Source organism: Mizuhopecten yessoensis, unplaced genomic scaffold (genome assembly GCF_002113885.1).
Source record: "Mizuhopecten yessoensis strain PY_sf001 unplaced genomic scaffold, ASM211388v2 scaffold11133, whole genome shotgun sequence".
NCBI lineage: Eukaryota > Metazoa > Mollusca > Bivalvia > Pectinida > Pectinidae > Mizuhopecten > Mizuhopecten yessoensis.
Genome location: NW_018408896.1, coordinates 1884392 through 1896940, shown reverse-complemented (window position 1 = coordinate 1896940; position 12549 = coordinate 1884392). Strand labels below are relative to the sequence as shown.

At 37.3% G+C, this 12549-nt stretch overlaps 1 protein-coding gene across 1 annotated transcript in view; it reads right to left on the bottom strand.

The window, feature by feature from the left end:
* Positions 1-3252: 3252 nt before the first annotated feature.
* The window catches only part of LOC110466452 (exonuclease 3'-5' domain-containing protein 2-like), a 35964-nt gene continuing 26667 nt past the window's right edge, over positions 3253-12549 (bottom strand). The window contains exons 14-16 of the mRNA XM_021522951.1: positions 10895-11092; positions 10181-10312; positions 3253-5948 (exon numbers count right to left, since the gene is read on the bottom strand). Coding sequence (XP_021378626.1) covers positions 5723-5948; positions 10181-10312; positions 10895-11092 — 556 coding nt within the window. The 3' untranslated portion in view covers positions 3253-5722. The remainder of the gene's footprint in view (positions 5949-10180; positions 10313-10894; positions 11093-12549) is intronic.

Genomic DNA, 12549 nt, shown 5'->3' with positions numbered 1-12549 from the left:
TTAAACATTCTCTCACCTCTTGGTGTGCTTGTTGCTGTACAATATAAACAACACATGTCCTTTGTCAACTAGCACTTTGCTATGGAGATTGCGCCTACTATCATCGGTAGATTTATGGTAAACTTCTCAAGCAGATCCTGTCTGAATGTTCCATAATGAACACTACAACTACTTCAGCCGATTCAAACTAGCGTCTTCAGTAGATTTATGCTACTACCTTCAAAAGAACCAGGTTAACCTTTTAGCTGTCTTTTTCAAAAGTTTCTTTGGAGATCATTTCCCCGATATATTTAGATTGGTCTCGTCAATCGATCCAGACTACATTTCTCAACAGATTCACACTCTCCTTTCAGTAGGTTCAGAAAACCCCCCCACATAATTCGAACTCGAAATTGATAAAACAATGGCAAACAAGAGGCCTAGAGGGCCTGTATCGCTCACCTGAATATGTTTAAAATAATTGGTATGAAGTTAAGGTATAGCACTCCATGGTAGGTGCTGTAAGTTCAGAAAGATTCATCCATTACTTGAGATATAGCAAGAACAAACTTCAAGCAGAGCCCCTATGCCCCTAGGGGGGGTCATACCCACAAATTACACAAAAGTAAGCCCCCTTGGTCAAAGATTGATCCAGACAAAATTAGGATAAAATCTCTTAATCCCTATGGTAGAAGAAGGATTTTGAAGATTTACATATATTTCCCCTATTGGGCCCCACCCCTCAGGTCCCGGGGGGAGGGGCACACCCACCGTTTATACAAAATTGGTTCCCCACTACCCAATGATGCTCCACACCAAATATGGACCAAATCATTTCATTCCTACAGAAGAAGAAGGATTTTAAAGAATAATTTGCTATGTTTCACCTATTGGGCCCACGGCTCAGGCACCTGGGGGGCCAGATCCACGGTTAATACAAAATTGGTTCCCCTTCACCCAAGAATGCTTCAGACCAAATATGAAAAAAATCCTTTCATTCCTACAGAAGAAGAAGGATTTTAAAGAATTTGCTATATTTCCCCTATTGGGCCCCGCCCCTAAATCCCCAGGGGGCCAGACCCAACATTTATACAAACTTTGTTCCCCTTCCCCAAAGGATGTTTCTGACAAAATAAGAACCAAATCCTTTCTTAAGAATGATTTGCTATGTTTCCCCTATTGGGCCCCGCCCCTGAGGCCCCTGGTGAGCCAGACCCATGGTTTATAAAAAAAATGGTTCACGACTACCCAAGGATGCTCCACACCAAATATGGACCAAATCCTTTCATTCCTACAGAAGAAGAAGGATTTTAAAGAATAATTTGCTATATTTCCCCTGTTGGGCCCCGCCCCTCAGGCACCTGGGGGCCAGATTAGCAGTTCATACAAAATTGGTTCCCTTTCGCCAAAGGATGCTTCAGACCAAATATGGAACAAATCCTTCCATTCCTACAGAAGAGGAAGGATTTTAAAGAATTTGCTATATTCCCCCTATTGGGCCCCGCCCGTCAGCCCCCAGGGGGACCAGACCCACCATTTATACAACTTTGTTCCCCTTCCCCCAAGAATGCTACTGACCAAATATGGACCAAATCCTTTCATTCCTACAGAAGAAGGATTTTAAAGAATAATTTGCTATATTTCCCCTATTGGGCCCCGCCCCTAAGCCCCCAGGGAGGCCAGGCCCACCATTTAAACAAACTTTGTTCCCCTTCCCCCAAGGATGCTTCAGACCAAATATGGAACAAATCCTTTCATTCCTGCAGAAGAAGAAAGATTTTAAAGAATAATTTGCTATATTTCCCCAATTTGGCCCCGCCCCTCAGGCCCCTGGGGGGCCAGACCCACCATTTATACAAAATTGGTTCTTCTTCACCCAAGGATGCTCCACACCAAATTTTGTTAAAATCCGCTCAGTGGTTCATGACTAGTAGTGTAAAGTTGACGGACGACGGACGACGGACGCTGCGGTATGGCATAAGCTCAAAGGACCAGGTGAGCTAAAAAACAGGAACTAAATCTTTATCACAATTTCCTCCTCGGTATATTTTCATTTTGGCGTTTGTTTTGCTTTCACAAAATCTGCTTCAAAATAGTTTACAACGATATACTCATATCGCCGTTTACCTCTCCCGATATAGAGAGCTCTCACAATAAGAGAACGAATGTGTTCCATCAGCTTGGTATGAGGTATGGTATAGTGTAAAGAGTTTTAATGTAAAAAATCCACAAATGAAGCATTTCAAGAAGAGGATGTTCAAGATTGATCAAAAAGATGTTTTGAATTCTTCATAATCCGCATTCCATTTCTCGAGTATACAGTGTCAAAATACGACTGTGGCCCTGATTTAATGGTACTAGGAATGGGAGTGGGCCAGCGATAAAACGTTTGTTAGGATTAAACGAGATAGGCGCTTATCTTTATCACTGATGTGTATTCGGAAAGATTGTAACGTGGTTAGCAAAAACGTAGATATGTATCCATGGTTATCAGGCAAGTCTAGTTCTTTTTGCAAGGCTACCTTCTGCTGCGGGTTCAGCCTGCCTTCTTCAGCATTTTCAGACTACGTTCTACAATGTACCTCAGATTTACTTATAATGCGGGTTCAGCCTGCCTTCTTCAGCATTTTCAGACTACGTTCTACAATGTATCTCAGATTTAGCATTTTCAGACTACGTTCTACAATGAACCTCAGATTTACTTCTGCTGCGGGTTCAGCCCGTCTTCTTCAGCATTTTCAGACTACGTTCTACAAGGTTCCTCAGATTTACTTCTGCTGCGGGTTCAGCCCGCCTTCTTCAGCATTTTCAGACTACGTTCTACAAGGTTCCTCAGATTTACTTCTGCTGCGGGTTCAGCCCGCCTTCTTCAGCATTTTCAGACTACGTTCTACAAGGTTCCTCAGATTTACTTCTGCTGCGGGTTCAGCCCGGCTTCTTCAGCATTTTCAGACTACGTTCTACAAGGTTCCTCAGATTTACTTCTGCTGCGGGTTCAGCCCGGCTTCTTCAGCATTTTCAGACTACGTTCTACAATGTACCTCGGATTTACTTCTGCTGCGGGTTCAGCCTGCCTTCTCCAGCATTTTCAGACTACGTTCTACAATGTACCTCAGATTTACTTCTGCTGCGGGTTCAGCCTGCCTTCCTTTAGCATTTTCAGACTACTATGTACCTCAGATTTACTTCCGCTGCATGTTCAGCCTGCCTTCTTCAGCATTTTCAAACTACGTTCTACAATGTACCTCAGATTTACTTCTGCTGCGGGTTCAGCCCGTCTTCTTCAGCATTTTCAGACAACGTACTACCTCAGATTAACTTTTTGCTGCAGATTCGGGCTACGTTCTTCTTATCGTATATCGAAGTGTTATCACTGGTGAAAATCATGTTCCCTTCCGTATGTGTCACTGTTTGTGAAGTTGGCTTGGGATGTGTACAATCAATAGCTCAACTCAAAGACTACATGTATGTATAAATAAGATTTAAAACAAAATTATAATTTTGATTTTTTTAATATACAGAAGCACTTACTCCAAAATATATGTATCAATGTTAAAAATGAGTTCCTGTTGATTTTCAGTACTTCAATCATTATCAGTTATGCGTTCCTATTGTTAGCTTTTACAAGAGCTGTAACCCCTATCACTTATGAACGTTTTCTTTTGTTATATAGGATCTTAGAATTTCTCTCTACTCCACATGAAATGGGCAATGACACGACATTTTAACTTTGTAAGGTTAAAATTGATCTGGTAAATAGTAGTGAAATCAAGTCTTAGCTAATCGGAAAACATCATAAGGTAGCATTTTACAGTAGAAATACACAACAAGTGTAGCGCAACTCTCAAGTAAAGAACATGCTAAAACACTTAAACACGTAGAATTGTTGACCTAAAACTTAGCCAAAACAAATAGAAATGATCCTAAAAAAAAATTGAAAGTAGACATTAGCACCTTGGTAACGAAAGTATTCACATTTCAGACATATGACACCAGTCATCCTGGTTGTTTGTTGTTCCCAACTAGTAACGACAGTAATCATCAGAAACTGTCTTTACCACCAGTTTCATCAAAAACTGTTTTTCTATTTCCATAATTAGGCAAATGAAAATGACTGACATAAATGACGATGTCAATCGAACCTACACTGAAACTACGAACAGAAGAGGCCCAACAGCTATTCAACACTCATCTGAGTATTTCTGAAGTGAGGCTGAAATCCGCCCGGTAGTTTGGGAGTCTAGTCCAAATATGCCCAAGGACTCCAGAGTCGCCTCCCTTTACACAGCTCTGACCCAAGCATTATAGATAAACATTTTACGCAATAATGGATGCCAACACAGTGTACATGTATATATCCACACATATACATACAAAATTATGAAATACATCACACTTGCAATTCGATTTAATTATGCAAATTACATAAACAAATGTTTTCACCTTATTTCAGACTTTCAGACTTACTATCTAACCCTTTCACCTCTGTAGACCATAATGGACTCATCCAGATCAATGCATTGTAGAGTCTACTAAAGTTACATAGAGGTTAAATTATCTTGGCTTAAGAAAATTAAGTCAAATTTCTTCTATTCTTATGGCATAGTGTTTTAAGATTAACACTTTTTGTCCTGCCAAAGCTTCACTTGGGCCTTCCGATCAGGTATTTAGCTAAAAATGACTAAATAACATGCAAAGAGTACAATATAAGAAACATTCTTATTGTGCTTTGACATCCTTCAAAATCCCATTCTGGTAGGTGCCTACCAGGGTTATACAGTGTCTTTCTGTTCTGAAGGGTAGGTCTACTATGAAATACAAGGGTTGCTGAGTTTACCTTCGCCTTAACATGTAGTCAACTAGCACAAACACGGCCATAACTTACCTTTTAGTTAGTGTAATGAACTGCACCAGTATTGTTTCATGCCATAGTTATTTCAGCAAATGTTAGCTTTGTAATAGATACTTAGCATGGGCCCTGTCTATACCTGAAACTGATTTATATAATTCTGACTGCCTTGCCTTTCACTAAAACCATTGGGTTCAATTCTCAGTGGGCCAACAAGAGTGGTTTATACATTATATTTATAAGTTGGAAAAAACTTTTTCATAATTGATGTAAAATCAGTAAAGTTTATATCATTCTGGCTTTGGTCTACTGAATTTTCTTTCAAATATAAAATTAGATATATGACAAACTGACATTAAATATATACCAAAACCTTTTAAACAAGTCCAATCAAGCAGTTTTTGGCCCCTAAAATATGAAAATATGGTTCAGCATACACTGAAGAACATACTGTCACTGTACCCAAAAGCTGACACTTATGGAGAAACGGCCCCATAAACTGTCATCCAATGCATAGAAATATTTCTATGTTTCCATTTTTCATTTGATGATACTTTTATGTCAATTTACCTGTATATAAGCTTTAGTAGCTGCTGATTAGGGTCAAACAGACAGTTTAAATGTTAGAATGCTTATGAATTCATTTTTTTTTCTCGTAGTTTGAAAATCTATTTTATAAAAATAATATTTCAAAAACGATCCTGGTTTATCGGTCAGTTATTAATAAACGTTTTTACATATGGAACGGAAATTAAGAAATGAAAGAGGAAAGTAAAGGGATAACTTTCTTTCTACCTGAATATTTTTATGATAAAATTGTCATTTGTAATAACGAAGCATTGCCAAAACCATGGGGAAGCCATCTTTAATGTTCAGGACCGTACTCTGTGTAAGTTACACATTATCTGTGACTATCACACTGTCGTCAGAATCACTCTCGTCATCGTCACGGTGATGTTCATGGCGATGATTCACTGACCAGTTTTTAGGCATGAATTTGGGTTTCATACAGTTCAGGAAATGTCGTCGCCATCTTTTCTCAAAGTTGAACAATCCTCCATGTCTCTTCATGTACGTCACCACTCTCTTTCCGTGCGGTTTGTACCATTTATTTAGGATCCTGAAAAATACCTTACTGTTTATAATTTGTCAATACATAATATATACACTTGCTCTGCATCCTTCCATTGCAATACATTCAGAAGGCAGATGTTGTTATGAGACTATAACAAAATTTGTTATTGTAACATCATCAATCTCTATTGTGACATCATCAATTTCATTGTTGTCAACACTGAATTTTCCGTTCACAAAACTGTTCGAAATATCAAAAAAAACAGAACTACTCTATTAAAATGTAAATATAGATACCGAATGTTTAAGCAAATATTGTAATGGTCCTATAACACACATTTCTAATGTTGACTAACTTACATAAAGCCTGGTAGACTTTATTAAGTTTGTCATCAATAGCAATGTGTGTTATAGGACCATAACAGCATTTGCAAAAATATTTATTGCTTAAATATATTTTATTCTGCCTCAGTTATTGCTTGAGCTCTGTACTAAATTTTACAAATGCCATATGCATAATCCAAATAATTTTCAGTATAAATACAACTTATGCACCTAACCCCTAGTCAGTTTTAGTATTTCAACACTTGTAGTGCAATCAACATTAACTAAATATTCATCACACTATTGCTGTCACTTAAAATTTGGACTTATGGTCTCTGTTTCAGGTAACTTACTTATGGTCTCTGTTTCAGGTAACTTAGTTATGGTCTCTGTTTCAGGTAACTTACTTATGGTCTCTGTTTCAGATAACTTACTTATGGTCTCTGTTTCAGGTAACTTACTTATGGTCTCTGTTTCAGGTAACTTACTTACGGTCTATGTTTCAGGTAACTTACTTATGTTCTATGTTTCAGGTAACCTACTTATGGTCTATGTTTCAGGTAACTTACTTATGGTCTCTGTTTCAGGTAACTTACTTATGGTCTATGTTTCAGATAACTTACTTATAATCTATGATTCAGGTAACTTACTTACGGTCTATGTTTCAGGTAACTTACTTATGTTCTTTGTTTCAGGTAACCTACTTATGGTCTATGTTTCAGGTAACTTACTTATGGTCTCTGTTTCAGGTAACTTACTTATGGTCTATGTTTCAGGTAACTTACTTATGGTCTCTGTTCAGGTTACTAACTTATGTTCTTTGTTTCAGGTAACTTACTTATGGTCTATGTTTCAGGTAACTTACTTATGGTCTCTGTTTCAGGTAACTTACCTATGGCCTCTGTTTCAGGTAACTTACTTATGGTCTCTGTTTCAGGTGACTTACTTATGGTCTCTGTTTCAGATAACTTACTTATGGTCTCTGTTTCAGGTGACTTACTTATGGTCTCTGTTTCAGATAACTAACTTATGGTCTCTGTTTCAGGTAGCTTACTTATGGTCTATGTTTCAGATAACTTACTTATAATCTATGATTCAGGTAACTTACTTACGGTCTATGTTTCAGATAACTTACTTATGGTCTATGTTCCAGGTAACTAACTTATGGTCTATGTTTCAGGTAACTTACTTATGTCTATGTTTCAGATAACTTACTTATGGTCTATGTTTCAGGTAGCTTACTTATGGTCTATGTTTCAGGTAACTTACTTATTGTCTCTGTTTCGGGTAACTTACTTATGGTCTATGTTTCAGGTAGCTTACTTATGGTCTATGTTTCAGGTAACTTGCTTATGGTCTCTGTTTCAGGTAACTTACTTATTGTCAATGTTTCAGGTAACTTACTTATGGTCTCTCTTTCAGGTAACTTACCTATTGTCTCTGTTTCAGGTAACTTACTTATGGTCAAGGTTTCAGGTAACTTACTTATGGTCTCTGTTCAGGTTACTAACTTATGTTCTTTGTTTCAGGTAACTTACTTATGGTCACTTATGGTCTCTGTTTCAGGTAACTTACTCATGGTCAATGTTTCAGATACCTTACTTATGGTCTCTGTTTCAGGTAACTAACTTATTGTCTATGTTTCAGGTAACTTACTTATTGTCTCTGTTTCGGGTAACTTACTTATGGTCTCTGTTACAGGTAACTAACTTATGGTCTATGTTTCAGGAAACTTACTTATGGTCTCTGTTTCAGGTAACTAACTCATGGTCTATGTTTCAGGTAACTTACTTATAGTCTATGTTCCAGGTAACTTACTTATTGTCTCTGTTTCAGGTAACTTACTTATGGTCTTTGCTTTAGGTAACTTGTTTATGGTCTATGTTTCAGATAACTTACTTATGGTCTCTGTTTCAGGTAATTTACTTATAGTCTATGTTTTAGGTAACTTACTTATGGTCTCTGTTTCAGGCAAATTACTTATGGTCTCTGTTTCAGGTAACTTACCTTTGGTCTCTGTTTCAGGTAACTTACTTATGGTCAAGGTTTCAGGTAACTTACTTATGGTCTCTGTTCAGGTTACTAACTTATGTTCTTTGTTTCAGGTAACTTACTTATGGTCACTTATGGTCTCTGTTTCAGGTAACTTACTTACGGTCTATGTTTCAGATAACTTACTTATGGTCTATGTTCCAGGTAACTTACTTATTGTCTCTGTTTCAGGTAACTTACTTATGGTCAAGGTTTCAGGTAACTTACTTATGGTCTCTGTTACAGGTAACTAACTTATGGTCTATGTTTCAGGAAACTTACTTATGGTCTATGTTTCAGGTAACTTACTTACGGTCTCTGTTTCAGGTAACTTACTTATGGACTCTGTTTCAGGTAACTTACTTATGGTCTTTGCTTTAGGTAACTTGTTTATGGTCTATGTTTCAGGTACCTTACTTATGGCCTATGTTCCAGGTAACTTACTTAATTGTCTCTGTTTCAGGTAACTTACTTATGGTCAATGTTTCAGGTAACTTACTTACGGTCTTTGTTTTAGGTAACTTGTTTATGGTCTATGTTCCAGGTAACTTACTTAATTGTCTCTGTTTCAGGTAACTTACTTATGGTCTTTGCTTTAGGTAACTTGTTTATGGTCTATGTTTCAGATAACTTACTTATAATCTATGATTCAGGTAACTTACTTACGGTCTATGTTTCAGATAACTTACTTATGGTCTATGTTCCAGGTAACTAACTTATGGTCTATGTTTCAGGTAACTTACTTACGGTCTCTGTTTCAGGTAACTTACTTATGGACTCTGTTTCAGGTAACTTACTTATGGTCTATGTTCCAGGTAACTAACTTATGGTCTATGTTTCAGGTAACTTACCTATGGTCTCTGTTTCACGTAACTTACTTATGGTCTCTGTTTCAGGTAAGTTACTTATGGTCTATGTTTCAGGTAACTTACTTATGGTATATGTTTCAGGTAACTTACCTATGGCCTCAGTTTCAGGTAACTTACTTATGGTCTCTGTTTAAGGTAACTTACCTATGGTCTCTGTTTCAGGTAACTTATTTATGGTCTATGTTTCAGGTACCTTACTTATGGTCTATGTTCCAGGTAACTAACTTATGGTCTATGTTTCAGGTAACTTACCTATGGTCTCTGTTTCTGGTAACTTACTTATGGTCTCTGTTTCAGGTGACTTACTTATGGTCTCTGTTTCAGATAACTAACTTATGGTCTCTGTTTCAGGTAGCTTACTTATGGTCTATGTTTCAGGTAACTTACTTATGTCTATGTTTCAGATAACTTACTTATGGTCTATGTTCCAGGTAACTTACTTAATTGTCTCTGTTTCAGGTAACTTACTTATGGTCTCTGTTACAGGTAACTTACTTATGGTCTCTGTTTCACTTATGGTCTCTGTTTCAGGTAACTTACTCATGGTCAATGTTTCAGATACCTTACTTATGGTCTCTGTTTAAGGTAACTTACCTATGGTCTCTGTTTCAGGTAACTTATTTATGGTCTATGTTTCAGGTACCTTACTTATGGCCTATGTTCCAGGTAACTTACTTAATTGTCTCTGTTTCAGGTAACTTACTTATGGTCAATGTTTCAGATACCTTACTTATGGTCTCTGTTTAAGGTAACTTACCTATGGTCTCTGTTTCAGGTAACTTACTTATGGTCTATGTTTCAGGTAACTTACTTATGGTCTCTGTTTAAGGTAACCTACTTATGGTCTATGTTTCAGGTAACTTACTTATGGTGTCTGTTTCAGGTAGCTTACTTATGGTCTATGTTTCAGGTAACTTACTTATGGTCTATGTTTCAGGTAACTTACTTATGGTCTCTGTTTCAGGTAACTTACTTATGGTCTATGTTTCATGTAACTTACTTATGGTCTCTGTTTCAGGTAACTTACTTATGGTCTCTGTTTCAGGTAACTTACTTATGGTCTATGTTAACGGCTTCATTTAATAATTCCTCTGTGATCTCCTCAGTTTCGTAGAAAGTTTTTACGATGTTTTCTAATGCAGCTCGCCTTTCGGCTGGTATCGTTTCACGACATTTTAACAATGCTCTGAAATAAACAAACAAACATTAACACTTAATCACAACATTTCATCAATGCTTTCTAATACCTGGTATTATCTGAACCTTAACTACCTAAAGTCTTAATTACTACAGGTTACGTTGTGTCTGCATAAACAGCTTGCATTAATATTGTGGGACTGGCTGTTGAAACACTGTTTTATCTGAACCAATCCTATGTCTCCCGTACAATCTGAATTATTGGTTCTACAGCACAAATATCAACAGTTCAGTAATATACTGACAAATATTTATATATTAGAATAAACACATTGTCTAAAAAACATTTGATGATTCAATGAGAATTTAAAAAAAAGGGTAACTTACAGCTTTCGTAAACCACTACCAATATTATAAGGACATACAAACTATAACATGATAAATGGGTCGGAACACCTGGCAAAGCAAATACGTCTGTTATATTCTGAAGTTATAAATACTAGTGAAAAATTATTTTCATAACGTAAAAATAATACCTAGATTCATATTTGAATCTTATTTGATCAGGGAATCTTCTTTTTCCAGGTGTGATAATTTTTATTTTATAAATATTTCTGTATAGTACACTTACTTGGCTGCAGACTTGATCTTGCGTAGATCCTCGTCATGGTGAAGTTTGATACCTGAACCATTGTCTATTGGTGCGTTACATTCCTCAGCTAGCTGCTGGCGTATCACATAATCGTGTTGTGTACTCTGCATATGGCATGGAACACACATCAACAGTACATCGTGTGAGGAATGTTCCTTAAGCTGGTGAGGTAGATACCTGGGTCAAAGTAACAAACAATGTCAGTAAACGTCAGGTAACAGTGGCAACATATTACTCACAACAATGTCAGTAAACGTCAGGTAACAGTGGCACCATTATTTACAACAATGTCAGTCAACGTCAGATAACAGTGGCAACATAACTCACAACAATGTCAGTAAACGTCAGGTAACAGTGGGAACATAACTCACATTAATGTCAGGAAACGTCAGGTAACAGTGGCAACATAACTCACAACAATGTCAGTAAATGTCAGGTAACAGTGGCAACATAACTCACATTAATGTCAGTAAACGTCAGGTAACAGTGGCACCATAACTCACAACAATGTCAGTAAACGTCAGATAACAGTGGCACCATAACTCACATTAATGTCAGTAAACTTCAGGTAACAGTGGCACCATAACTCACAACAATGTCAGTAAATGTCAGGTAACAGTGGCAACATAACTCACAACAATGTCAGTAACCGTCAGATAACAGTGGCACCATCACTCACATTAATGTCAGTAAACGTCAGGTAACAGTGGCAACATAACTCACAACATTGTTAGTCAACGTCAGGTAACAGTGGAACCATAAATCACAACAATGTCAGAAAACGTCAGGTAACAGTGGCACCATAACTCACAACAATGTCAGTAAACGTCAGGTAACAGTGGCAACATAACTCACAACATTGTCAGTCAACGTCAGGTAACAGTGGAACCATAAATCACAACAATGTCAGTAAACGTCAGGTAACAGTGGCACCATAACTCACAACAATGTCAGTAAACGTCAGATAACAGTGGCACCATAACTAACAACAATGTCAGTAAATGTCAGGTAACAGTGGCAATATAAATCACAACAATGTCAGTAAACGTCAGGTTACAGTGGCACCATAACTCACAACAATGTCAGTAAACGTCAGGTTACAGTGGAACCATAAATCACAACAATGTCAGTAAACATCAGGTAACAGTGGCACCATAACTCACAACAGTGTCAGTAAACGTCAGGTAACAGTGGCACCATAACTCACAACAATGTCAGTAAACGTCAGGTAACAGTGGCACCATTACTCACAACAATGTCAGTAAACGTCAGGTAACAGTGGCACCATTATTCACAACAATGTCAGTAAACGTCAGGTAACAGTGGAACCATAAATCACAACAATGTCAGTAAACATCAGGTAACAGTGGCACCATAACTCACAACAGTGTCAGTAATCGTCAGGTAACCATAGCAATATAAATCACAACATTGTGAACAAACGTCAGGTAACCATGGCAATATAAATCACAACAGTGTGAACAAACGTCAGGTAACCATGGCAATAAAAATCACAACAATGTCAACAAACAATATCACAATAATAATTAACATCAAAACAATGTAACTTCCTGTATTCCTTTGGGATGACACACTTACTTCCTGTAGTCATACACTCTGGCATACTCATTTCC